At 53.1% G+C, this 23,857-nt stretch overlaps 1 protein-coding gene across 1 annotated transcript in view; it reads right to left on the bottom strand.

Annotated features, from left to right (window-relative positions):
* Positions 1-23,857, bottom strand: part of TRIM67 (tripartite motif containing 67) — a 41,407-nt gene that overhangs the window by 12,412 nt on the left and 5,138 nt on the right. Inside the window, exons 2-6 of the mRNA XM_053912546.1 lie at positions 6,940-7,035; positions 5,206-5,328; positions 4,098-4,208; positions 2,910-3,063; positions 640-785 (exon numbers count right to left, since the gene is read on the bottom strand). Of these exons, the coding sequence (XP_053768521.1) occupies positions 640-785; positions 2,910-3,063; positions 4,098-4,208; positions 5,206-5,328; positions 6,940-7,035 (630 nt within the window). The remainder of the gene's footprint in view (positions 1-639; positions 786-2,909; positions 3,064-4,097; positions 4,209-5,205; positions 5,329-6,939; positions 7,036-23,857) is intronic.

The following is a 23,857-nucleotide window of genomic DNA, read 5'->3' on the forward strand; positions in this document are numbered from 1 at the left end:
CCAGGGTTGAGACCAGATGGGGGAGTCGAAGACACATTTCTGGCTCACTCAGAGCCCTTATTGTTCCCACGATATTTCATCACCGGGGCCGTGTGTGTGATCACCTGATTCCCGCAGCCATTTATCAAGTGTCTTCCACACGCAGGCAAAAGGAAGAGCGAGTCAGGCAAGGCAAGGTGTGAGAGAGGGCTGAGGGACTGGGGAGCTGTGTGAGGGGTGCGTGGGAGGGTGTTGGGGAGCAGATAAGGCTGGACTACTGGGTCAACGGGGAGGTAGGCCCGTGCCAGGTCACACCGTTCCTGAGCTCTGTGTCTGTCTTTACAGAAAAGTCACCTCAGGCTTCCCCTGTGGCCACCACCTCTACCTGCTGGGCCCCACCCTGACCCAGCCCTTGGTGGACAAGGCCCATCCTCTCCCGTGAGCCCCGGGCCCCTCTGGCCTCCTTGCTTTTCTTGGAACACAGAAAACCTATTCCTGCCTCAGGGCCTTTGTACCCCCAGCTCTCTGTCCTTGGGGCCAATACTCTCTCTGGTGGCATCAGGGCTGAGAGCAGCCTCTTGGGCTGGCCTGGACGTCGGGGCATAGAGAGACACCGTGGCCTGTGCGTTTGGACCCCTGAAAGCAGCAGGCAGGGCTCACCCGGAACTGCCCCCCGTCCCCGTCGTCCAGCTCCAGGATGTAGCCGTCCACGGGGCTGTGGGTGAAGGGCGGCATCCTCCAGGCCAGCGTGACACTGTTGTTGCGGGTGCAGCACTTCTCCAGCTGCAGCAGGGGGACGGGCGGCACTGTGACAGGGACCGGCCAGGTTTAGAACACACCCCCTCTCAGGGCACCAGGACACCCGTGGCCCCCCGCCCATCCCAGGGCCTGGTACCAGAAGGAAATGTAGCTGAACCCCCCCTCCTGGCCTCCCTGCAGGCACTCCCAGCCTCGCCCTAGGGGTCCAGACTCAAGGCAGCTGGGTGAGGGCAGGCACCGGGTACCCAGGAATCTCAGGGGCCACAGCAGGCGCCTCCACCTCTGTAAAGAAGGGCAATTCCTTGCCACCCACCCACTGACATTCGCTGGTTTTGACTGTTGGACGGTGAGGAGCCGTGGGAATTCCAGCAGAGTCTCTGTGCACATGCCCAGCACGGCCCCAGCAACACTTTGGGGCCAGCCTGCCGCCTACACCTGGGGCTGGGAAGGTGCTGGGGGTGGGTGCAAGATGCAAAGGCACATTTAAGCCTTTGGCTGGGAGCATTTTATTTTTTATTTTATTCCTTTTTGTAAGAGAACGTTTAGAAAGTTACAAAGGTAGTAGAAGTGAGCCAGCTGGGCTGTGCGGGCTCAGGAAACTAGTTACTCAAGAAAGGGCGCTTTGGAGAGAGAGCGCCAAGGCAACAGGCCAGGGGGAAAGAGGGGGTAGGGAAAGGTGTGGGCGTGCGCCCAAGAGGGAGACAGGGAGCACGAGCCTGCCTGGGAGCATTTTAAAGGCCCAGGGAACTAGATCCAGGACGGGGCGGAGGGGGGGAGGGCACCGGGGGCATCGGACAGTCAAGTCGTGGAAGCAGGGATTTGAATCAAATGTATCACAAACCCTATTCAGGCGAGATTGGGAGAATGTTTTTGTTCTAAAACTGTATTCAGGCTCAGACAATCTCAGAAAGAGATGTAGTTCCCACTGATCTTTTCTAAAGGGAAAACTGCAATATCAGTTTTGTAAACTCTACAGGTTTCCATTTGGGGCCAAATGGTCGGGCATCACCTCCCAGGTTTCCACCTCGGCTGGCCAGCGCGCAGGAGCCCTCGCTGTGTCCCTGGGCTCCGCTATCCACTCTCCCCCGTCCTCCATGAACCCCACGGCCCTGTCCATCCAGAGCAGCATCTAGAGAAGCTCCAAGCCTCCTTCTTCAGCACCCCTCTTTCAGCGCCACCCCCTCCTTCCTGCTTCACCCTGCCAGACTCTTCCTGTTCCTCATGGGCACCTGGGATACCAACCCCACCTCCAGGTGTAAACTGAGTGTGGGGGTGAGCATGGAGATGTGCAAGAGGCTGGTTTTTTTCTTTAGTTTACAAATGGCCACAGACTTTCCTGAGCTCACAGATTCTGTAGGTATGTCCACTCAGCCCTTTGCTATTTTCGCTTAAAAAGTCTAAACAGCCTCATTCCCTCTCCTGAATGCCCCCTGGGTGCCTCTGGAGAAGCAGCCTTTAGAAGAGCATTCTGGATCTGGTGAATTTTGTAACGTGGGCAAGTTATGCAAATTTACTTAATCCTTAGCCTGTGTCCCCCGTGGCTCTCTGAACTCTCCTCTTACCCTCCTCCGCCTGGTGCATTCTGCCCTCCCCTCTGATCTCCTTGCGCTGCTCAGAACACAGAACACTCATTCCTGCCTCAGGGCCTTTGCACTTGCCATCCCTCTGCCTCCTGGAATGTTCTTTTCTATATCACACCTCTCTCCTCCTCCTCACCTCAACAGACATCTCCCGCCCCTTCTGGGAAGTCACCCGCCTCTGTCAGACGGTGTATTATAGGTTTGTTTGTGTATAGTCTCTTTTTCTCTCTAAAATACCAGCTCAGTCTGGCGAGGGGGTTTGTAGGGCTGTTCCCGGCTCCGTCCTCAGCACCTGGAACAGTGCCTGGCATATGCGGACACTCAGTGAGTGTCACTGAATGAACAAATGACCCTCTTTTACAAATGGGAAAACCTGGGCTCAGACCAGGGTGTTGCCTGCCCTAGGCCACGCGGCCAGTGGGATGCTGAGCCGGGACCGGAGCCAGGCCTGTGACTTGGGCGTCCCTCCCCTCCCCGTCTGCCTCCCTCCCTGTCCCTCAGTCTCCTACTGGCACTCAGCTGCCCCTCAGAGGGGACACCTGTTCCGACAGAAGCCCTGACTGAACTGGGCCAGTCCCAGCTCACCCCTACATTTCATCTGAATGAAGTCCAGCTGGTGGATGGCCTGCAGCAGCGGCTCGCTGTCCAAGGTCAGGTCAAACTCCGCAGACACCTTCGGCTCCAGGGCGCCCTTGACCCACTGCTCCTGAGACACCTGGACACGCTTGATCAGGGCGTCCGAGATCTTAAAGGGAGCACACAGTTTAGGGTTTTGATTTGCAAAGGAAGAGTCGTGCAGCAAGTGGTGAGGGAGCAGTTGGCGCCTTGGCCCTGTGCTCGGGGACAGGAACCCCTGGACAAATGCAAATGCACTAGTCTGTTTAAACCATATTTGAAGTGTGCAACCATGTGACGTGTGAAGTGTACTGGCTACTTAAAAAAATCAGGCCCAGCCCTTTCGTGAGACAAATGACACTTTCAAATATACAAAAGCATTCTTCATTCTACCGCTTGTGCTAGATCAAGCACTTCGCACAATGAAACAGACTGTTTGTCACAGGACCTGAAGAACGCACCTTGCATAGCCCCAGAGTTTGGAAGCTCACCCCCCCACCCCGATGCACGTCCTCCAAGTGCCCTTCGGCCTCTGCCCCAGACTCTGTGGACCACCCCCAGCTGTGCTCTCCTTGGCTGCAAAGTCCTGCCCATTCAGACGTCTGCACGTGTCCCCTTAGAGCGTGACCCCATACGCTCCTCTGGGGAACCAAGCAAGGGGAGTCATCATTTTCTCCACAGACGGAGGACGGAGATCCGGTCAGAATCTCTGCCATGTGCCCGAGAGACACTCCTGACCCTGCCAGCCTGGCAGAAGTCATCCGTCCAGGCCCACAGGACTCCGCACCTAGAGGTGACAAGCCACGTGGATTCTGCTAACTCACCTTTCCAGCGTGTCTGGCAAAGACTGACCTTTCCATTTTGGGGGGAAAAGGTTGCATTGGGGCCTCTGGAAGTCAAAGCATAAAAGCAAGGCATTTGGGCCCTGCCGATGATGACACTTGACCTGCTCGGCTGTCAATGACACAGAACCCAGGTCACCAGGAGTGAGAGGGAGAGGCAAGATGAGAACTTAGGTCTTTGGGAACCCTTGAGCAAAGGAGAAGCTACTCAACGCCAGGCCACTGAGAGGGACCTTGCTACAGCTTTGGCTGGTTTGGGCAGTGGTGGCGGAGTTGGAGGAAGGAACCCACCCTTGCCCACTGTCCTTGGGAGCTGACTCACCTGCAGGAATCCGGCGGGGTCGTTCTCCTTGATCACCTCCAGGCAGTACTCCATCAGCCCCGTGGACTGGCGCAGCTTCAGTGTGCAGTGATTGATCTGGTCCCAAACCATCTGTGATGCAAGAATCCCTAGTCAGCCCCTCGCCAGCGGATGAGCAGCCCAGCTGCGGCGAGCATCACAGAAACAGCACGGAGAAAGGTCTGGGAGGGCGGCCCTGGTCCGGACCACTGCGTACCCTCCCTTCTGGCTCCCTGCTCCCGAGCGACACGTGCCCTCTTTACTGGTGGACAAATGGGCCCACTTCCCAACACGCGAGGCCACAACACCCAATGGGGCAAACTTCCTGAACTCTGGACTGAAGAGCGGAGAAAGTGCACGGTCGGAAACTCCAACTTCTTGTGTCCCTTCCCCCTGGGACCTGGGCAACTCGATGGGCTCAGCTGCTCTGCTGGTAAACCACGGACCACCCCCAACACTCACTCCCTCTTTCGTTGAAAGTAGTATCTTCTGAATCAGTTGGGAAATGTCTATAAAACAGACTAAGCCTGAGGACAATGAAGCAGTCCTTTGTCAACACAGCATGCTCACGGGCACCTGCCTGGACCAGGAGCCCAGCGCTGCATAAGGGGAACGCCCCTCCCCGTGGTGGAGGGGGGTCATGTCATTATCACTGACTAGTGAGTGCACGGCACATCAGGGACAGCCTGAAGGAGGGGACAGAGCTGGAGACCTGAGTACAGCAAGGTCTTGTCACCATCCGTGGCCACTTCTGCTCTGCAAGATGGGAACAGGAGTCCCTGAGGCAGAACATAAAGGTAGAGGCAAGCCAGAGGGGGACCTCTGACTCGAACCCAGTGGGACTCAGGGCGTCTGACTCGCTTTGGAGGGAGAGCATGTGCGCTGACTGGCTTCGGGGAAAGTCACACGCGTGTAAGGAGGCCCAGGGGCAGCTCAGCCTGCTCATCTCTTCCCTGTTTCATTCATTCATTCACTCACTCACTCACTCACTCACCCAATATTGCCCCAGCGCTCACTGCGTGTGCTCCGCCCCACGCCATGAGCAGAGGCTGCACCAGGGCCTGGAGGTGTCTGCCTCCCAGGGACCTACCTTCAGCTTGTGCTCCCTCTCTTTAGTGACCTTGGTGAGCAGCTTGGCTTTCTGCCGCGTTAAAGCGTCGACCAGCGCATCACACTGAGCGACCAGGCAGGCTTCATAGTCCAGTCCGTTTTCCTGTGGGGAGCAGGGCGCTTTAGGAGGAGGCATGCTGAACCCCGGGGTGCTCCACACAGACCCACGCGTGGGTCAGAGAGGCCGGCCGGAGCCCTCCGCGAGGTCGGAAAGTGGGGCACAGTGAGAGTGTGGGTGTGGGGGGACCTGCCGCACTGCCCCACCTGTCTAGGGTGGAGCTTTCCTTGGTCATTCGAACCTCCTTCAGAGAGAGTTTTCCATGTCTTGGGAGATCCTCGCCAGAGGGGGAAAAGCCGGTTGCACGTCGTGCACGGCAGAATGCCAGCCTAGTGCCTGTGCACGCGTGTCTAAGGCAACGGAAACACGTGTCCGGGGGGGGGGGGGGGGCTGCCTCTGGTAGTGAGGTGGGGGTGAACTTTTCTTCCTTCTGGCTATTAATTCCCTCCTTTTCACATTTCCCATAATGCATTCTTCTGCTTTTTATAATTAAATGGCAGGAAAACAAACAAACAAACATCACAGCGCTCCTGCTGTAGGGTCAGCCTTTCTCAGTTCAAAAAAAGTCCTTCCGGGTCCCTAGGATCAGCAGGAGTCAGGCCTCTTGTGAGGGGCTGGATGGTGCAGTCCCCCAAGTTCCCATGTCCAAGTCCTAACCCCAGCACCTCAGCCCGCGAGTGTATTTGGAAATAAGGCCTTTAAAGAGGGAATTAAGTTACTTCGAGGTCGTTGGGGTGCGCCCTAGTCCGATGACTGGGGTCCTTCGGAGCAGACGAGGCTGGGCCCGACTCACACCAAGGGATGACCATGGGAGGACACTGGGAGGGGATGGCCAGCCACACGCCCAGGAGAGGACACAGGAAAACCCCACACCTGCTGACACCTTGACCTTGAACGTAGAGCTTCCAGAACCGTGAGACAATAAATCCCCGTTGTGTGAAACACCCCATTTGCAGAGCTCCAGTACCACAAACCGATACCCCTCCGTCTCTGAGACGTCAGAGACACGACTGCAAAGGCCTCGCAGCCCGATCTGCACTCTGACTTGTGGGGCGGGCCGGTCCTGCCGGCTGGTTAAGGACTCGACTCCCTTCGTCCCTTCCTCCACCCTGACGCTGGAATGTGTTTCGGGGCCCGCACGTGTATGTTCCTCCACGTGTGCATTCACATGGAGCACATGCGTGTGCACCGCCCCCTACACACAGAGCTCCTGGGGCCAGGCACGGCGCCTTCCTGCTCTCTGTCTGCCTCAGGGTGTGACATAGCTCGAGTGCTCACAGACACTCTTACTCGGTGAGTGAGGCGGTTACATGTGATGCATTGATTACGTTGACACCACACACCGTGGAGTCAGACAGACACCGCTCAGAAAAACGTGGCCATGCAGGGCGCTGCTGCGTGACTTCTTCCCAGCTCTTAATATGACCCTGTCTCACTGAGTTGATGCACGACCTCTGACACCTGGTCAGGTGTGACATGGGTGCCTGTGGACCGAGGGTGTGGCGTCCGCAGTGTCGGAGGCTGTGCGGTCAGGCAAGCCAAACTCTGCGTGTGTGCACCACTGAAAACATGCCTGCCGCCCACTGTCCTTTCTTCCCGGTGCTTCTCCTGAACTTGCCACACCGGCTGCCCCGCCGACGCTGGAGCGGTGCTCACCTGGATCTGCTGCAGAATGTTCTTCAGCTGGACCAGAAACTCCTTCGCTTCTTTTGCCTTGTCGGAAACTCCATTTAAGGCCTGAGACAGTTGGGCCTAAAGAGGGATCACAGGTTGAAAAGGAGAATGAGGTGCGGAAGGCACAGAGTTTGCACCACATCGTGCGGACTTGAGTTTACAGCGGGGGTGAGGCTGACGCCGCCCGCACGCCGTCCTCACTGATGAAGGACCGGGGTGGACTCGTGGTGCCTACAACGTATGCTCATTTCCCAGCATGGGTTGACAGTGTTGACTGATCTCCTCTCCTCCATCCGGACCCCAAAGCTGCAGAGGGGCAAGGGGCGCTCGGCTGATGGGCTCAGGCTGGACGGGCTGCTCCTGCTGTTCGCAGACCCCAGGACAAGAGCCCGTGGCTCAGTTGGGTCCCTTCCCCTCCCAGGGCAGCTCCACCCTCCTCACTAGGACTCTCAGACACTTACGTTGGGACAGCCCAGGTGCCAGGCCAACCTCCACCCAACACACCCTCACACAGTCGCCTTTGGCCTAGGAGGAGCTGGGCAGGAAAGAGGCCTTCGGATCCTAGAATTGGGCTGGAACTGTGTGGCTGGGGATCCTGAGATGTCACCTAGGCTCCTGGTGGCAGCCCCCTTAGCCCCAGGGACTCCCCACCTGCAGAGAGGGGTGCGGGCATAGGCAACTGGGACCCCGAGGTGAACCTACCGGCTGAGGTCAGATCTACGGCCTTCAGCATCACGTTTCTTTGTAACAAAACACACACACAGTTAAATTTGTCTCCGAAACCTAGCTATCGAGTAGAGTGATGGCCTTGCTTTGTCTCCCATTTCACACTAAGAAGCCGAAGATGCAGCACCGCAGGGCCAGACAGGCCAGGGTCAAGCCCGGCCCCCACCCCCCATTTTCTTCACAACTCCGCTCAGAGGTCACCTTGTCAGTGAGGCCTCTCCCCCCACCTTTTCTCAGAACATCCCTCACCAGCCCACGTAGATTCATCTGCTGCCCGTCTCCCCTCCCTGCAATGTGCACCCCCAGAACGGAGACCCGGCCTGGATCACTCCCATCCAGGAAGGGCACCGGGCACATGGTCGCGTGAAACAGAACTTGCTGAAGGAATGAATCGGTGAGTGGGCTTCTTCAGACCATATCGGTGGTTCTCAAAGCATGGTCGCTGGCCCAGCAGCCTCACGGGCACCTGGGAACGAGTTAGAAAAGCAAATTCCCTGGCCCCATCCCAGGCCTTCTGGTCAGACCCAGGGTGAAGCGCAGGAACCTGCCTTCTAGCAAGCCCTCCAGGAGTTCTGATGAGTTTGAGGTCCACTGGACTGGACGGACACACACAGCCTCAGCTGGACGCCTCTGAAGAAGGCAAACGAAACCACAGCGTGGGTGAGAGAACGGGGAGATGCGTGGAAAGGGGAGGAAGGGCCTTGAGCCTGGGGAGCATCAGCAGTCAAGGTGAGGTCAAGGGAAGGTTTGGGCTCGTCCTGCTCTGGGAGAGCAGCGAGCCTGGGACAGTGGCTCAGCGCAGATGCCGCTCCTTGGAGGAGTTCCTCACTCTGCCCTGGCTTCACCCTCCCTCCCCCATCTCGGCTGATGTAGGCACCTTCCTCCATAGCTCAGCCAGGGTGTCCCCCGTCTCCTGCAACGGTCTGTGCAGAACAAATAGCCAGTAGAGCTCAGGGAGATGGTACGCGCCCTATGTCTGCTCGGCGTGGGATGGCAGAAAGCTGCACGCAGCGAAGGGGCCGGATGTTTTGTTTTATTTAATAGTTTAAGTTTCACGTACCACCTGTGGCCTGTGGCCGCTGCTCTGGGCGGCACAGATCGGCACACCCATCCTCAGAGGCACACCGGCCCATCCCCAGCCAACTACCCTTGGAAGGAGAGTAAGGTGTCAGTACGGTTTGTAGGCCTGGGAGGTGGGAGATGGGGGAGTACTCTTTAGTAACAGGATTTTCAAACTGGAGTTTATCAGTGTCCAAAATGTTGCCCTCCCTCCCCACCACATTCTCCCTGAACATGCGGCCCGAGGCTGCACCCAATTCCTTCCCAAGGAGGGGCTGCCTCCTGCTGACCTGCCCAGTCCTTGGTGATGGTGACTTGGTCTTCTCTGCGTGTCTAGCAGTGGTGCTGGCACAATAGGGGCTCAGAAAAACGCTCCCTGGCTGACTACATAGCAGAGTGCTTGCTTGACTGAGGCAGGACAGGTCCCAGCAGACCCACGTCCACTGCCAGCAGCCTTTGGACAGAAGCCCCGAGAAGCTGCATTAGTGAGGGGCTGCCAGCCTCCAGCCGGCCCTGGGAGCCAGCACAGCTGTCCCACCAGCGCCGGCTCCCCCTTCCCCCCAGCCCACCCCAGGCCTGCCCACCTGCTTCCTGCTTGGTGAGTAGACTGAGGAGAAGCTCGGCAAGGAGCCCAGAGTAGAGTGGTTTTGAAGGACATCAGTGAGCTTAGGCAAATACCGGGCTGAAAAAGGAAGAATCTCAGTGGACACGGCTTCCAGGCCCACCAGACTCACTGCCTGATCTTTCCCTCTGCTTCTTAGTGCCCGTTGGGGAGGGGTCCCCAGCACACCCCACCCCAGGGCCTGGCTGGGGCTCATCGGCAGGCAGCCCATTGTATTTGGCTGCGGTTTTTTGAGACACACACTTCTTTCCCAAGGGGACTCTTTGGGGTGCCTGTAGTGGACACTGAAAATTGTCCCTTTCCAGTCAGACAGAAGAGCCTGCGGACTGAGAAACCTGGGTGGCCTGCTGGTCTCCGTGGCTGTTGATTGTACTAAACTCTCGGGGAAAAGGAAATATCTGGGCAGAAGACAGTTTTTTTAAATGGTGGATTTTAACATGAATTAAAAAGTTGCATTTTATGTCTTTCAATTTCTTTTTTTAAATTGATTTGAGAGAGAGAGAGAGATTGATTTGCGGTTTCCCTTATTCATTCATTGGTTGATTCCTGTAAGTGCCCGGACCAGGGATGGAACCCGCAACCTTGGTGTATCGGGACCGTGGTCTAACCAACTGGACCACCCGGCCAGGGTATGTCTTCCTATTTCTTTAAGGTTAGAATTACATTCTTTTAGTCTCGAGTTCAGAGGAACAACTTAAAAATACAAGTACTTGCATGCTGGCTCAGACCAGCTGCCTGCCTGGCCCAGCACCATGTCTTAGCAGGCAGCCCCGAGGGGCAGCTTCAGGGACCCAGGGCAGGCTTCTGTCCTACTGGCCTGACCGGATGGCTATAGTGCCTTATGACGCATTAGCCATGAGGACCCTGAGCTGCTGCGCTTCAAATCCCGGCTCTGTCACCCATCAGCTGTGTGTCTTGGGAAGACACTTCATCTCTCTGCTCTATGATGTTCTCCTCCCTTGTAGGATGGGGATGAGAATAACAGTCCCTACCCCGTAAGAGTGCCTACTATTATGCTTAGTAACATAACCCAAGCATTCCCCAAATGCTCTTTGATCGTTCAGTCTGGGTCTATCATATGTGAATTGTTAGAGACCGAATGTTTGCGTCCCGCCCCACCCAAATCCGTATGTTGAAGCCTTAAATCCTGGCTCAGGGGTATCTGAGAGGGGGCCTTTGGGCGGTAAGTAGGTCATGAGGGTGAAGGTCCCATCGTGCCCTTCGAAGAAGGGACAGAGAAATCACATGCACTAAGAAAAGGTCACGTGAGGACACGGTGTGAAGGTGGCCATCTGCAAGGCAGGAAAAGAGCCCTCAGAGGAACTGAGTTGGCTGGCACCTTGACCTTGGATTTCCAGCCCCCCCAGTCCTGAGAAATCAATCTCTCTTGTTTACGTCTCTCAGTCGATGGGACTTTATTACCGCAGCCCAGACTAAGACATGAACTTCTCCCTCAGTTACCCAACCGGGGCCTACTTATCTTTTCAGCTCAGCCTCGGAGGGATTCCTCACGTCTGCCGTGGTCTCTGTGGAGAACCCTAACCTGCCTCCTTTTAGGCCTGGCCTCGCTCTCCTCCATGAGGATTGCCTGGCAGGTGTGCACAAGGTTAGACACCGAGGATCCAGACGGGGTTCCGTCCCACCCCTCCTCTTACACAAGCAGAAACCGAGCTTCCGGGAAGATTTAACGGCGAGGCAGCGGGCAAATGTGTTTGTGTGCTGCTGAAGGGTGCGATGTGCCCAAGCAGAGGCACCACGCCTGACACCCAGGAGACACTCGTTAGGGGTTTCTTTCGGTGACACTGCCTGGACCCTATGGCTCATCAGAGGCCGTTCTTATTTGAATGTAAAAGTCCTGGAAACTGGGCGTCCCTCTCAAAGAAGCTGTTGTCCCCAGACTCGAAGAGGGAGGAGGAGAAGACTAGGTGATTCAAATGCCCGACTACGGAATGCTGCTAACGCCGCCTACCAGTGTTTGGGGAACGTTTTTCACAGAAGCCAGTCAGCCCTTTCCTCTGGCGCTATACACCCCCCGACGGACGAGAGAAAGCACGGCCCTTAGGAGAGCCGTCAGACCTGGTCAGCTGGAGCGCAGGGCAGGGTCGGGCCTCAACGCTGCCCACATGCTGGGGTGGGGGCATCGTCCTGTTACTTGCTGAAGTTCACCACTCAAGGTTCACTTCAGAAAATTGGACCCTGCACAGAAAATAACCTCCTGACCACCTCTCTCTAGCACAGCTCTGACCGTGTCCCGTCCCCAGCCACCCACATGCACCCCTCCCACTGAATCAAGGTCCAGCCCCAGAGCCCCGTGTCCAAGCTCTTCCCCGGCATTACCTCCCTGCGTTGCCCACGTGGTTTCCACCCTGTGGTCAAACTGGACTCGGCCGCCCCGGCCTTCCCCCTCCTGGCTCAGCCCTGCCGTCCGCTCGGCCTTCTGAGTTCCCCGTTCCCGCTCTGGTGGTTTCTTGGGAGCACCCCAGCCGGCTGCAAAGACCCTTCCAAATGCCACCCGCTCCTGAAGCTTCTGCACCTCTCCCCGGATGGAATGTGCCCCGCAGCCTTGTTGCACCTCTGTGAGGGCAGCGGGGGCTCACGTGCGGGAAGTGTTCCATAAATACCCGTGTCGGGGAATTGGCTTTGTTCTATATTTGTCTGACTAGCCCCCCTGAGCTACTCAAGTCTCGATCCTGTCACACGCTGGGCATAATTAAAATGGCCATGTGGCCACTCTGAACCCATTTTTAGGGCACAGAGCTCCATATGCTGTTGGATGCTGGCGGTGTGACCCTACCCTGTGTGTTGAGATGCTTTGCAGGACTCTGGGTGTTAACTGCCATCACCGATCCCGCCAAAACTTCATCCTACGACCTGGAGCTCCCAGTGGTCTGCTCCCTGCTCTGCTCCAAGTCTGGGGGTCCCTTCACCCGGTCCTGCTCCCTCCTTTCCCAAGCAACCTGTCACAGCTGGGAGCCCCCCCACCTCAGAGCAGCCCCCTTCTCCAGCCAGCAAAGAGGGGATTTGCTTTCTAGTCCTCCCTGAACTGCCAGCCACAGGCTCCAAGGGCCCAGCCATCGAAACAATCAGAACCGCCCTCGGGGTCAGCTGGACCGAGGCTCTGGATCGTGGGCGCGGTGATGGGCCGAGTCTGCCCTGACTGCTGAAGCAGAGGCAGACAGAGCTGGGGACCAGAGGACACAGCAGCGCTCGCCGCAGGGACGGGAAGAGGGCCAGGCAGGTGATGGAGGCCCTGCAGTGGGGAGGGGACAGGACCCCTGAGAGGTCCTGAGAGAGGGGCTGGGCCAGACCCTCCCTTGAGGTGGCAGCAGCCAGACCTTCTGGACCCCCCAACCCCAGAGGACCCCCCCTTCCAGGTCATGGAGACTTTGCTCACACAGTGTGAATGATGGATGCCAATGGCAAACGGAGGGGTGGCCGTTGGGTAGAAGCCACCTGGGGGAAGAGCAGGCCAGGGTTTGCTGTGAGGGACACTGCTGCGGGGCAGGTCCCTTCTATGTGGGTCTGCTCACAGACTGAGGGGGCCCGCCCCCCAGAAGCAGAAAGGGTCTTCGGCTGAAGAACTATGATCCAGGGGTGACCCAGGGAGCTTCTCTCCAGGGGATGTGACCCAGACTTGGGAAACCCCCAAAGGCAAAACAGCTCTCTCCTGTGGCCTTCCCCCAGGCGACCTGCCCTGGTGGGAGCTCCCGCACCCTCTCTTTTGGGCAATTTTAGATTCTCCGCCACCTCAGATGAGAAAACACAGAGGCAGACACACTTCCGACGTCCCTTCCTTCTTTCCTCAGCCCCCCGAATGTAGGTGGGTGGGATGGGGGTGGTCCAGGGGAAGGTCCTGCCAGCAGTCGCAGGGGACCAGGAAGTGTCACTGCAAGTCACCCGATTTCCCACAGACCGGCATGTCCCTGGAAGCCCTGGCCCTTGTTTGCTTCACCTTGGTGTGAGCCACCAGAACGGAGTCACTACGTATTTCTCGAATAAACAAATTCATTATTTTTTTTTCTTGGGCCATGTGACAGGGAAGTTGATAAAATGACCCAAAGTTTGGAAGCAAAGACCAGAGCTCTATAACATCAGAACGGTCACGCAAGTTCCCTTCTTACACTTTGGGGTAACTTAGCATAAAAAAGGATTATGTGGGCCTCATTTGTCACTCACCACGTAGAGATGTTACGAGAACATGCCTGTGAGGTACACTAAATATCTCAAACTGTCACTGTCAGCCTCGCTCAGACAGTGCTAGCTTTATTGCTGCCATAGCAGAATAAATGGATTTTAAGCAAAATGAAACTCTCCAGAGAAAAATTTAGGATGGAGAAAAGAAGTTCAAAGGAAACCCAAGTAAAGGCAAGGCCAGTGAGTGGCCACCTGGGGACAGCACGCCCTGCTCCAGGAGCCAGACGTGTGACAGAGGACGCCTGCCTATCTCTCTATTGTTCAGGGGAGGATGGAAAAATTCCATTAAAAAAATCAAATTAAAAAGAAACCTAACTATGGGTCTAGCAGGGGACACTGATAGGTTTTAAAAGCATTTCTGCATTTTTCCTGCAACCGAAAGACAAGAGAGAAATCCTTTGACCGATAACCAGAGCTCAGCGACAGCAGCAAGACCGGGGGGTTGGACGAGTGTGGTTGCATCAGACGGCGCAGGCCAGCTGTGCAGCGGCGTCCCTGCTCCTCAGTAGCTTCAGACAATAGAGACCTGCCTCCTGCTCAATTGAACGCCCACTGCAGGTCACCGGTGGCTGGGTTTCCCGGCCTCTGCACCTCAGGATCCAGGCTGAAGGAGCATCCCACATTTGAGACGTCCTCGCTTCTGAGCCGAGGGAAAAGAGCTGCAACCAAAACACACACTGGCCCTGCCAGCCTGAGAGCGGACGACGTCACTTCCTTTCTCATTTCATTGGCCCAAGGAAGTCACGTGGCCTATCCTTAGCTAGATGGGGCGAGACGCGTTAGCTCATCCATGGGAAGAGCGGAAATTACTGTGAACAAGTCATACAATCTAGTCAAGTTTTCTCTGGAGTCAGGGCGATTTGGGTTTTGCTTTGCCAGCCATGCTTCGAAGGCATGCTTCTTAGTTGTGACAATTAACATGAAATATTACAATGTATGATTTTTTTTCTTTCTTCTCCTGGGTCATCCAACCCTCGCCCCTCCCACTGTCCTCTTCCTCCACCCTCCCTGCTGCCGACTTTAGTGCAGGAGGTTGGATGGGAGCCTCCAGTCCGACCAGGGCAGGAGAGTGTGTGAGCGGTGGGCAGGGAGGGGAGAGGGTCGGGCACACTGGGAGCAATGTAACAGTTCGGAATTGCCTCTTAAAGACGAGATCCTGGCTTACAGATTCCGGTATTCAGGGGTCGGTAAGAAAGCAATCCCTAACTTGTTAGAATGTTTCCATAGGACTTTATCTTAATGGGAATAAGAGGATAAGCGCGCAAACATTTGTTTGCATGAATGGTCACTGCAGTTTTAAAAATGGTAAAAAACTTATAAATGATCTGAATGTTCAGCAATAGTGATTAAATCAATAGTACTTTAGTCACATAACTGAATATACTCAGCTATTAAATGTTTTTCTGTATTTATTGACATGAAACAATCTCTATGATAGCTTGTTCAGTAGCAAGAAAAACATACCAAAAAGGACACATAAAAATGGCTCATTAAAATTATGTAAGTAAGGGCCTTATGCAGATATATCAACTATTAACATAATTATATATGTGTGTATCAAACACATTTAAGAGTTTTAAGAGTAAAGGTCGTTTTTCATATTTTTTCATCTCCGTATTGTCTAAAATTTTTAAGCAATGACTATTATCCTTTTTTTTCAATTTTTTGAAAACGTTTTATTTATTTATTTTAACAGAGAGGGGAAGGGAGGGAGAAAGAGAGGGAGAGAAACATCAATATGTAGTTGCCTCTTGCACGCCCCCTACTAGGGACCTGGCCTGCAATCCAGGCATGTGCCCTGACTGGGAATCGAACCGGTAACCCTTTGGTTCTCAGGCCGGCACTCAGTCCACTGAGCCACACCAACCAGGGCTATTATTCTTTTACAATGAGAAAAACTGATAGCTATTTTCGTTTTAAAAATTCCTATGTTACTAAGCAGTCATTTGAAATCTCCATCCTTGAGCAACTCAGCCGTTTTGCAACTAAAAGCTAACAGCCACTCTGCTGTCTCCAGATGTGCTCTGACCAGGACGTTTAAGCGCCAGGACCCTGATACAGCGACACCATCTCTTACTGTAACCCCCGAGGGCTAACGCTTCCAACAGTTACTTTTGGTGATTGTCACGGGGGCCCAGGGGAAGGTCACAAGGATGAAGAGACTCCCTTTGAAACTGCCCATCCCTCCTCTCCCCATTCTCTTACTCTTCACGGAGTCTTCAGGGCCCACAGCCATCTAGCTGCCCACCTGACACCGCACAGCCTTTCCCCGACCCCAAGCCTCCATTCTCCCCGAGTTCTCCCTGAGTCACCGCTGGAATCTGCACCCCACACCCCTGGCGAGCCTGGTGTCCGCTAGTGCCGGGAGGAAGGCAGCTCAGTCTGGCTGAGTGTTTTCACAGGGTACGAGGGAACAGCTGGCTTAACCTGCCTGGGTTAGTAACATTTAATGAATCTTCCAATTTCCAGCTCTTCCCTTGTTTCATTTCCCCACCCAGGTTAATAACTAACGTGATTGTGTGCTGTGGGTTGGTGTCCCCAAAATATCCTTGTGCTGGCATCTTAATCGCGAGTACCTCAGCATGTGACGTATTTGGAGACAGGTTCTTGGCGGATGTATTTGGTCACCACGAGGTCATAGTGGAGTATGGTGGGCCCCTTACCTCGTATGACTGATGAACACAACAAAAGGGGAGTTTGGGACACAGCGACACCTGCAGGGAGAAGGCTGTAACAGTGGGGAACTGTAACAGCGGGGAGTGGTAACCCCCCATTCTTCTGACGTCGTTTCTGACTCTGACTAATATGTGGCTTGTAGATAAACAGCACATTTGTATAAGATTCCTAGGAATTGATTTCAAAAGATACAGAGTTCGACCTTCGATAATCCCAGCTCTGGAAGATTTGCTGGCCTTCGATCTCGACCACAAAACCGAGATGACAAAAGCCAGGATGATACATACCAGACCACTGCTTGGCCAGTTTGAGGTCCTTGTTGGAATGGACTGGGCGGGCCGGCAGTTGGTCTCCTCAACAGGGAACGTTCAACCCCTCCCATCGATCTCTTTGTCCTGCTTCCCCTCTCCCTCCTCATAAAAACCTCTGCCTGCCCTGAGATGTGAAGACGAGCTTTGAGACCTAAGTCCCCCATCTTCTTGAGATGCTGGCGCTTGAAAAAAATCTACTTTCCTTTCCACCAGCACCTGTCTCGCAAGTTTGGCTTTCTTGTGGCAGGCAGCCGGACCTGTGCCCGGTGACAAGGCCACATGAAAACTGGAGGTAAGCAGCCACACAAGGAGCCACCCCAAGCGGGCAGAGATGGACCCTTCCCTAGAGCCCACAGAGGGAGCATGGCCCGCTGACACCCGAGCTCCGACTGCTGGCCTCCGGGGCTGTGAGAGAATGCACTGGGTGGTTTTCAAACGTTCAGTTTGTGATCCTTTGTCACAGCAGCCCTGGTAAACTAATACATTCTCTGTGGTTTCCTTCCTATCGTAATACACGTTCTTTCATATATTTTCAGTAAATGGAGTCGTATTACAAGTGGTCTTTCTCCGTGTCTTATGTACGGTATTGGGTTCTCTAGAAAAGGCGAGAAGCAGACAAAGTTCCTTACAGCTGCAGAAAAGAGGTCAGGGACCACACCGAGGATGAGAGATGTTAAGAAACTTATCTGAAAACATAGCTCCAAGCTGAACCCAGATCTTTTGATTTCAATTCAGATCCTTCTCATTATATCAGCAATGACTGATCAGAAGCTTGGTCCAGGAAATCCTGGGATCCATCTCTCTAGCACCCATTCCATGTGACATGGTGAAGTGGCCCCCACGAAGGAACAAGTGTCATGAGGGCAAACACTGCTTCTCAGCCCCCCCACAAAAGGGCTCAGCACAACCTCGGACCCTGGAGCCTTCCCTTCTTTCACACCCATGCTTGGCCTTGACTCACACAGAGAGGATGCTGACGATGGCAGTAGCTTCCCTTCCCTGAGCACTTACTATGTGCTGTGCACCCCCCTATGCTCTTAAAAGGCATCATCTCATTTGATCAAGGTCATTCCAGGGCAAGTGATAGAGTTTTAGGACTGCTGTCTCAAAAACGAATTTTCTTACTCCCCACATTCTACTGCCTCCATAGCATTAAAGATTTCAGTAACGTCGGTCTAGTAAACTTACGCTCAGTCAATTCTCTGGACAAGATGTTGCAGTTCTAACATCTGGGAAAAGCCACACCAAGATGCCCAGCTGTCTTCTGCCACCCATCCAGACCCCTGGTCGTTTCTGCTAGCACTGCTACATACAATGAGGAGGGAGAGGAGCGCCGTGCCAGTGAGTGTGGGTGGCTGTGCAATAGAAGGCCCAGGAAAACGCAGAATTCCTCCTCCCCCTGTTTTCCATTTGGTCCCCTTCTTGCAGGAATCACTGTGTTTTCACGATTCACCATGAAGTGATAGGGACTGCACCGGAATAGTTATTTATGGCATTGATATTGCAATACATGGGGGTGTTAAGTCACCATTCATTTATCAAATAAATGTTTCTCATGGCCTACCAGGTGCCAGCTGCCCCGCTGGGTGCTGGGAGCGCAGAGATAAATAAGACACACTCCTTGCTGTCAAAATGTTCAAAGTAGTGTTATTTATGTATGTGACATGCGAAGTCGGTTACATTAGGCAAAAAATACTGTAAGTCCCTGTTAGCTACGAGACGTCACCGAGAGGTGTAAATAAGGAAAGCCTAATCAAGTGGGATTTTATTTGTAAAGCTGCCTGGGGTGTTAGAATGTGTCCATGGAGACTCGGAGAAGACTCAGTTGGCAGAAAAGTAAAAGTGAGCACAGCAAGATCATGCTTGCGTGAGCAACAGCCAGAGGCCAGAGAGTAATTCAGATCACACTCCGTGGGTACCTAAGTGGCCTGGGATAGAGCATCCTCAGGTGCAGGGCATGCTCAGGGGCACGGGCCTCTTGGACCAGAATCCTGATTTAGCCAAAGTGCAAAGCCAGGGGAGATTCGTTATCATCCAGTAACCGAAACTGCCTCCTTATTAGGATCGGGCCAACTCCAGCCACTGCTAATCATCGGAGGATTGTCTTTGTGACAGTCGTGTTTGATGAGAATTGGTCTTTGAGTGTCTCTCCAGGGTCAAATTACAAAAAAAAAAAAAAAAAAAAAAAAGAACATTTGTGTTTTTGTTTGCACACCTCCCTCCTTTCTGTTTGAAACCCGACCAGCAACCTGGTCCTCCATGCGGCCTCCCCCGCAACCATGTCTGCGGTCGGTCTGTTCTCTACTCCGAGCTCGTGTTCACCAGTGCTGGTCCCATACACTGTCAGCAGCAGCTGTTTGTGTTTATTTCCTGTGTGGAAGTGGGGAGACGAGCCCTCTTGTCCATCAAAACAAAACTAAGGCCCATGACCAACCCCAAACCGGCTTCTGAATCAACTTTTTCCATGTCCCTTTTCCTATCCCCTTCCCCTTGCGAGTCTCTTTTCTCATCCAGGTCCCTGACGTCTGCTTTGCTCCCTCTTTCCCCTCTTCCCTCCTCTTAACTTAGCGAAACAAATTGAGACCTTCAAAAGGTTTCAGCTGCCAAGTTTTACTGGCAAACAGGGTAAATATAACAACCTGGGAAAATGATGAAAATTTACGAGACTCTTCAAAAGGATGATAGCCAGGCTATTTCTGTTCTTCGCTGAAATTTAAGTGAAGCTAATGTTTAATCTTAGCCTCTCAAGCTAGATGTTCCCTTAAATGTGCCTCCTGGAATCCATTTATCCCACTAATCTTTCCCCACTGTCTGTAGGCACAGCAGGTTTTCTGTAAGTTTCAGATGCTAAAGGGTGTGTAACTCTGGTTGCCTCATTTTTATCAGAAATAACGTCATATTTCTGTGTTCTTCTGCTTCGTGCGAATGAATATATGTCGATCCCTGGCACTTGGCCAGCAGATAATAAGCTCTTTGAAAGAAGGAACTAGATTTTAAAGCAAGTTTTTATTTTTTAAATCCTCACTTGACGATATGTTCATTGATTTTAGAGAGGGAGGGGTGTGGGGGGGGAGAGAGAAAGAGAGAAACATTGATGTGAGAGAGAAATACTGATCAGCTGCCTCCTGCACATGCCCCAACTGGGAATGGAGCCCCCAACCCAGGCATGTGCCCTGACCTGGAATTGAACTGGTGACCTTTCGGTTACAGGATGATGCTCCAACCAACGGAGCCACACCAGCCAGGGCTTCACTGTAAGCTTTAACTGCTACTCTCCTTGGGCATCATCGGACATCATCACCATCTTCTTCTTCTTCATCATCATGATACCCAGCAAATCCCACAGGAGCAAGGGGCTTGAGTGGCGAGAGAGTGGTCCTGCCTGATTTACGCAGGTGGTCCTGAGACCTGTGTACCCCAACTGAAACGAGAAGTTTCTAGAACCAGAGGAGCCTGGGAAGTTACCCACGATGCACCTGAAGCGGAGATCACTTGAGGAACTACTTGAATTTTGATGTGATCCTCCTGTGGGAACATAATTTCCGACGGGTCTCTGGACTTTCTGCAAGCCTTGCCAGGGAGGCGCGAGCTGCCTTTGATTCTGGGCCATCTTTCAAACATGCTCGTATAGACAGCAACCTCAGAAGCTAGAGATGCAGCCTCCCTGTGGAGCAAAGTGCTCGTGCTCACTGCCCTTTATAAAAGATGGGGACTCCCTGAGCTCAGGGTTCCTCTCGTGTCAGGTACCGTCCTGTGTGTGTGGGTGTCACCTGGCCCTCTTCATGTTACTCAGAGGGACTGAGGCTCTGGGAGCTGCCGCAGACCTGCTGCTATTCTGGCTACTGCTACAAACTGCTCTTTGTCTCTGGCCCAGGAGTCTCACACCTCCTGCCTGCAGCCCTGAAACTGCAGCAGGCGGATGGTTAGCCTGTACATAACGGAGGCTAAGATCTCAAACCTCTCGTGGTTTCTGACACCCCCGCCCCCTGCCGGGTCCTCTGGCTTTTAGGGTACCACAACTTCCCTCTCTGAGCATCTTCCTATTACCAAAAGGCTGCAGGAGTGGAGCCCTGCTGGAGAGGCAGGGCTGTGCGTGGGGTAAACACTCATCAATGATAAGCTGCAAATACTTATAAAGGAAACCAGTTTGAGAAGCAATAATCACGTGCTCCAAACGAGCGGAAGGTAGGTGGTGACGTCCCAGGGAAGGGTGTGAAACGGCACGAATGACCCAGCTGCACAGACCAGGCATGGCCACTGCGGAGTCTCTTTACTGTATGGCATGGATAGGGTGCAGTCACCCGTCCCAGTGACCGGGAAGGTCCCCATTCCTTGATATGAGTATTTTCAAGCCACATTCAGTTTTTGTAACAGTGACTGAGCGCTGCTTAGCAGTAGAGGGCTGTTTTCATAAGATTTCCCAGAGGGTTTTTTTTGTTGTTCTCTTTGACTTTAAGTGGACCACTTGTTTGCGTATTGATTAATCTATTTATTTCAAATGAGATTTAAGGCAGCTTTCAAGGGTCTATCGAATTCAAGAGTGCTTAACTTAAAAAAAAAAAAAAGAAATACAAGGGTGGGGACATACATGCAACCAGAAATACAGCTCAACATTTATAAAACAATGACATCCATTATGTATGCACCAAATATTTGGCTCTAAGCATTGTAGGAGCCAAAGAGAAAAGTAAAACATGATCAGTTACACAATGACCTAAAGTGTCCATTAGATTAAAAGAGAGAAGCGCACATATTTACACCCCAGAAGTGGCTTGGAGGAGGGACGTGACACCCACCACAGGAAAATAAACAGCCCCGCCAGGACCCTTCTCTCCTCCAGAACAAAACTGTAAGCCTTTGGGCACCAGCAGCAAATCCTGTACCTCTCCTCTACCACCCTGAGCAAGGTGAAGACCACATGTGGCTAAAGGAAGTGGAAAGAAAAAAAAAATTGCTTTTTTCTGGAGAGTTGCAGAAAATAGCAGTCATGGGCCTAGATCGCTGCCCAAGGGGCAGGATGCTGAGAAGATGCAGAGAAAAGCAGGAAAGGGGCGAATCGGCTGACCTGACACAGCCTCGGATGGAATCAGTGACCCTGAAGAGGGGCAACAGAAATCAGGTAGCCGCAAGACAGAAGGAATGATGAAAGAAAAAAGAGCAGAGCGCCCAAGAACTGCAGGAAAATATCCAATGTGGACAAGAAAGGGGCTCTGTAATAAACCTGACACGCCCAGGGACAGAAAGCAGCCTCTCAGGGTGATCTGATCATACTTTCCTAATGGGGCAGGTGACGTGGGGAGTCAGGCAACCCTGGGGATCTCGAAATGCGTCTCCTGCAGACGCCTGGGGAGACTACCGCACACACAAACCAACTGGAGGGCTTGCCAGGCTCCAAGTCCTCAGGCAGGAGGGCGGTGGCTCATCTCGAGACTGCATTGCCAGCGTTTCCAGCAGGCTCCTGGGTGAGACCGTGACATATGCTGAGTCACAGGGTCTCAGTCCAGAGGTCACTACCTTTTTTTCCTAAAGGACCCGGTTGTAAACATTTTTGGGTTTGCAGGCCACAGATCTCTGTCGAAACCACGCAACTCTTCCAAAAGCCATGTAGCCAAAAGCAGCCACAGGCACCCTGTGCACCAATGAGCGTGGCTGCGTCCCAGTAACGCTTGACTTGGCAGCAGCGGGCCGCCGTTGTTGCTCCTCTCCCGAGTCTGTCTCTGAGAGCAGGGGCCCCTCCCCTCTAGAACACTCCATGTCGCTGACATCCACAGGTCAGGCCCCTCACCCTGAACCTCCTCCCACTTAGAGGACCCCCAACTGCAGCTGAAACTAGGGTACCTCAGAGGCCACAGGGTGACCAGCATCCATTGGTAATAGAGCGGGGCGTCCTTTTGCAATCTTCAAAGCCCTCCTCCATTCAAAACCCCAGTATCTCTACACATGGTCTTCAAAAAGAAGATGACAGCAAAAAGTTGAAAGATTCTACTTTCAAAAATTCAGGCTTTCACTAAGCCTGTGCCTATTTCCAGGCCTCACACTTTGAGGGTCTTGATGGATTTGCACTCAGTATCAGGGGACCTGGAATCAGCAGCTTGTGAGTAGCAACCAGGCACCGACTTCAGACCCCCCCCCCCCCCCCCCCCCCCCCCCCCCGCCCAGAAGGTCTGTGCCAGGCACTGCTCTCTGCCTAACTCTCTTTTCCCATCCCCACCCAAAATGCCTTAGCGGGGCCGGGAAGGCTTGGTCTTCTCAAGGGCCGTGTGCAGCAAAGCAATGTCTGAGACAAGGCAGACAGACCCCAGCAGTGAAAAATGTGACATCTTGCTATCTGCCACTGTCTTTTACAAAGTAGCTCTAACGATAATGTAACGAAAATAGCAAACAATAATTACCAGGAACAGGAAAGTCCTTATTGTTCCCTTCCATGGTCCCTATCTACAGGAATTTTTATGGACATAGTTTTGCTCTTGGGAGAAAAAAAATAAGTACAAACTTTATGGAAGACAATTTGGCAACATTAGTCCGATGTCTTAAAGCCAGATGACCTTTGACACAGCAACTCCACATTTAGAAATTTAAAGAAAATAATCAAGAGTATAGGCATAGATTTAACTAAAAAAAATGTTTATAACAGCAAAAGATTGAAAGCAACCCAACGGCCAGCATGAGGGCGTGGATTAAATCAAATAATAAACTCTTCATAAGAAATGGCATGCAGCCATAAAAAGTGACGTGCCTTAATTGACAGGAAAGACACTTATATTGCATTAGTAAAGAAAAAAAAGGGATGGGCCCAAAATAAATATGCTGCAGAATTCTAGGAGAAAAACTGCAAATTGAAATTCGGGGATGCTATTTAATATCTACACTTCTACATGTGTAAATCTAATTATTAACAATGGGCCTCTATTAATTGTGTTACAAAGTACTATACGTATTCAAATAAACTATACTTACGAGCATGTAATCCGCTGTGATTACATGCTCAGCCTTCGTCAGTCATGTGTTACCTCTTTTCACGGAGGGAGTCTTTCACCGGAGGCTTTTCAGGCTAAACGCCTTTCCTTATCTCTTTTGTGACTTGAGGTAGGACAGGGGGCCTTTGTCAGAGCTGTCTGGCTGTCCTAAGATTTCCAGGCCTCTGGCTCCCTTGCCTTTGCGAGGTGCTGACTCGCTGGGAGCAGTCATCCAGAGGTGTCACTGAGGTTAGGGGTTGATACTCTTCTATTTTCTGGGATTCTCAAAGACTTCTGGAGGAGGGGCTTACCTGGCTTTCCATAGCTCCGTTTGGGAGTCACCTTCTGCCCATTGC

The sequence above is a fragment of the Desmodus rotundus genome, chromosome 10, assembly GCF_022682495.2.
Source record: "Desmodus rotundus isolate HL8 chromosome 10, HLdesRot8A.1, whole genome shotgun sequence".
Lineage (NCBI taxonomy): Eukaryota > Metazoa > Chordata > Mammalia > Chiroptera > Phyllostomidae > Desmodus > Desmodus rotundus.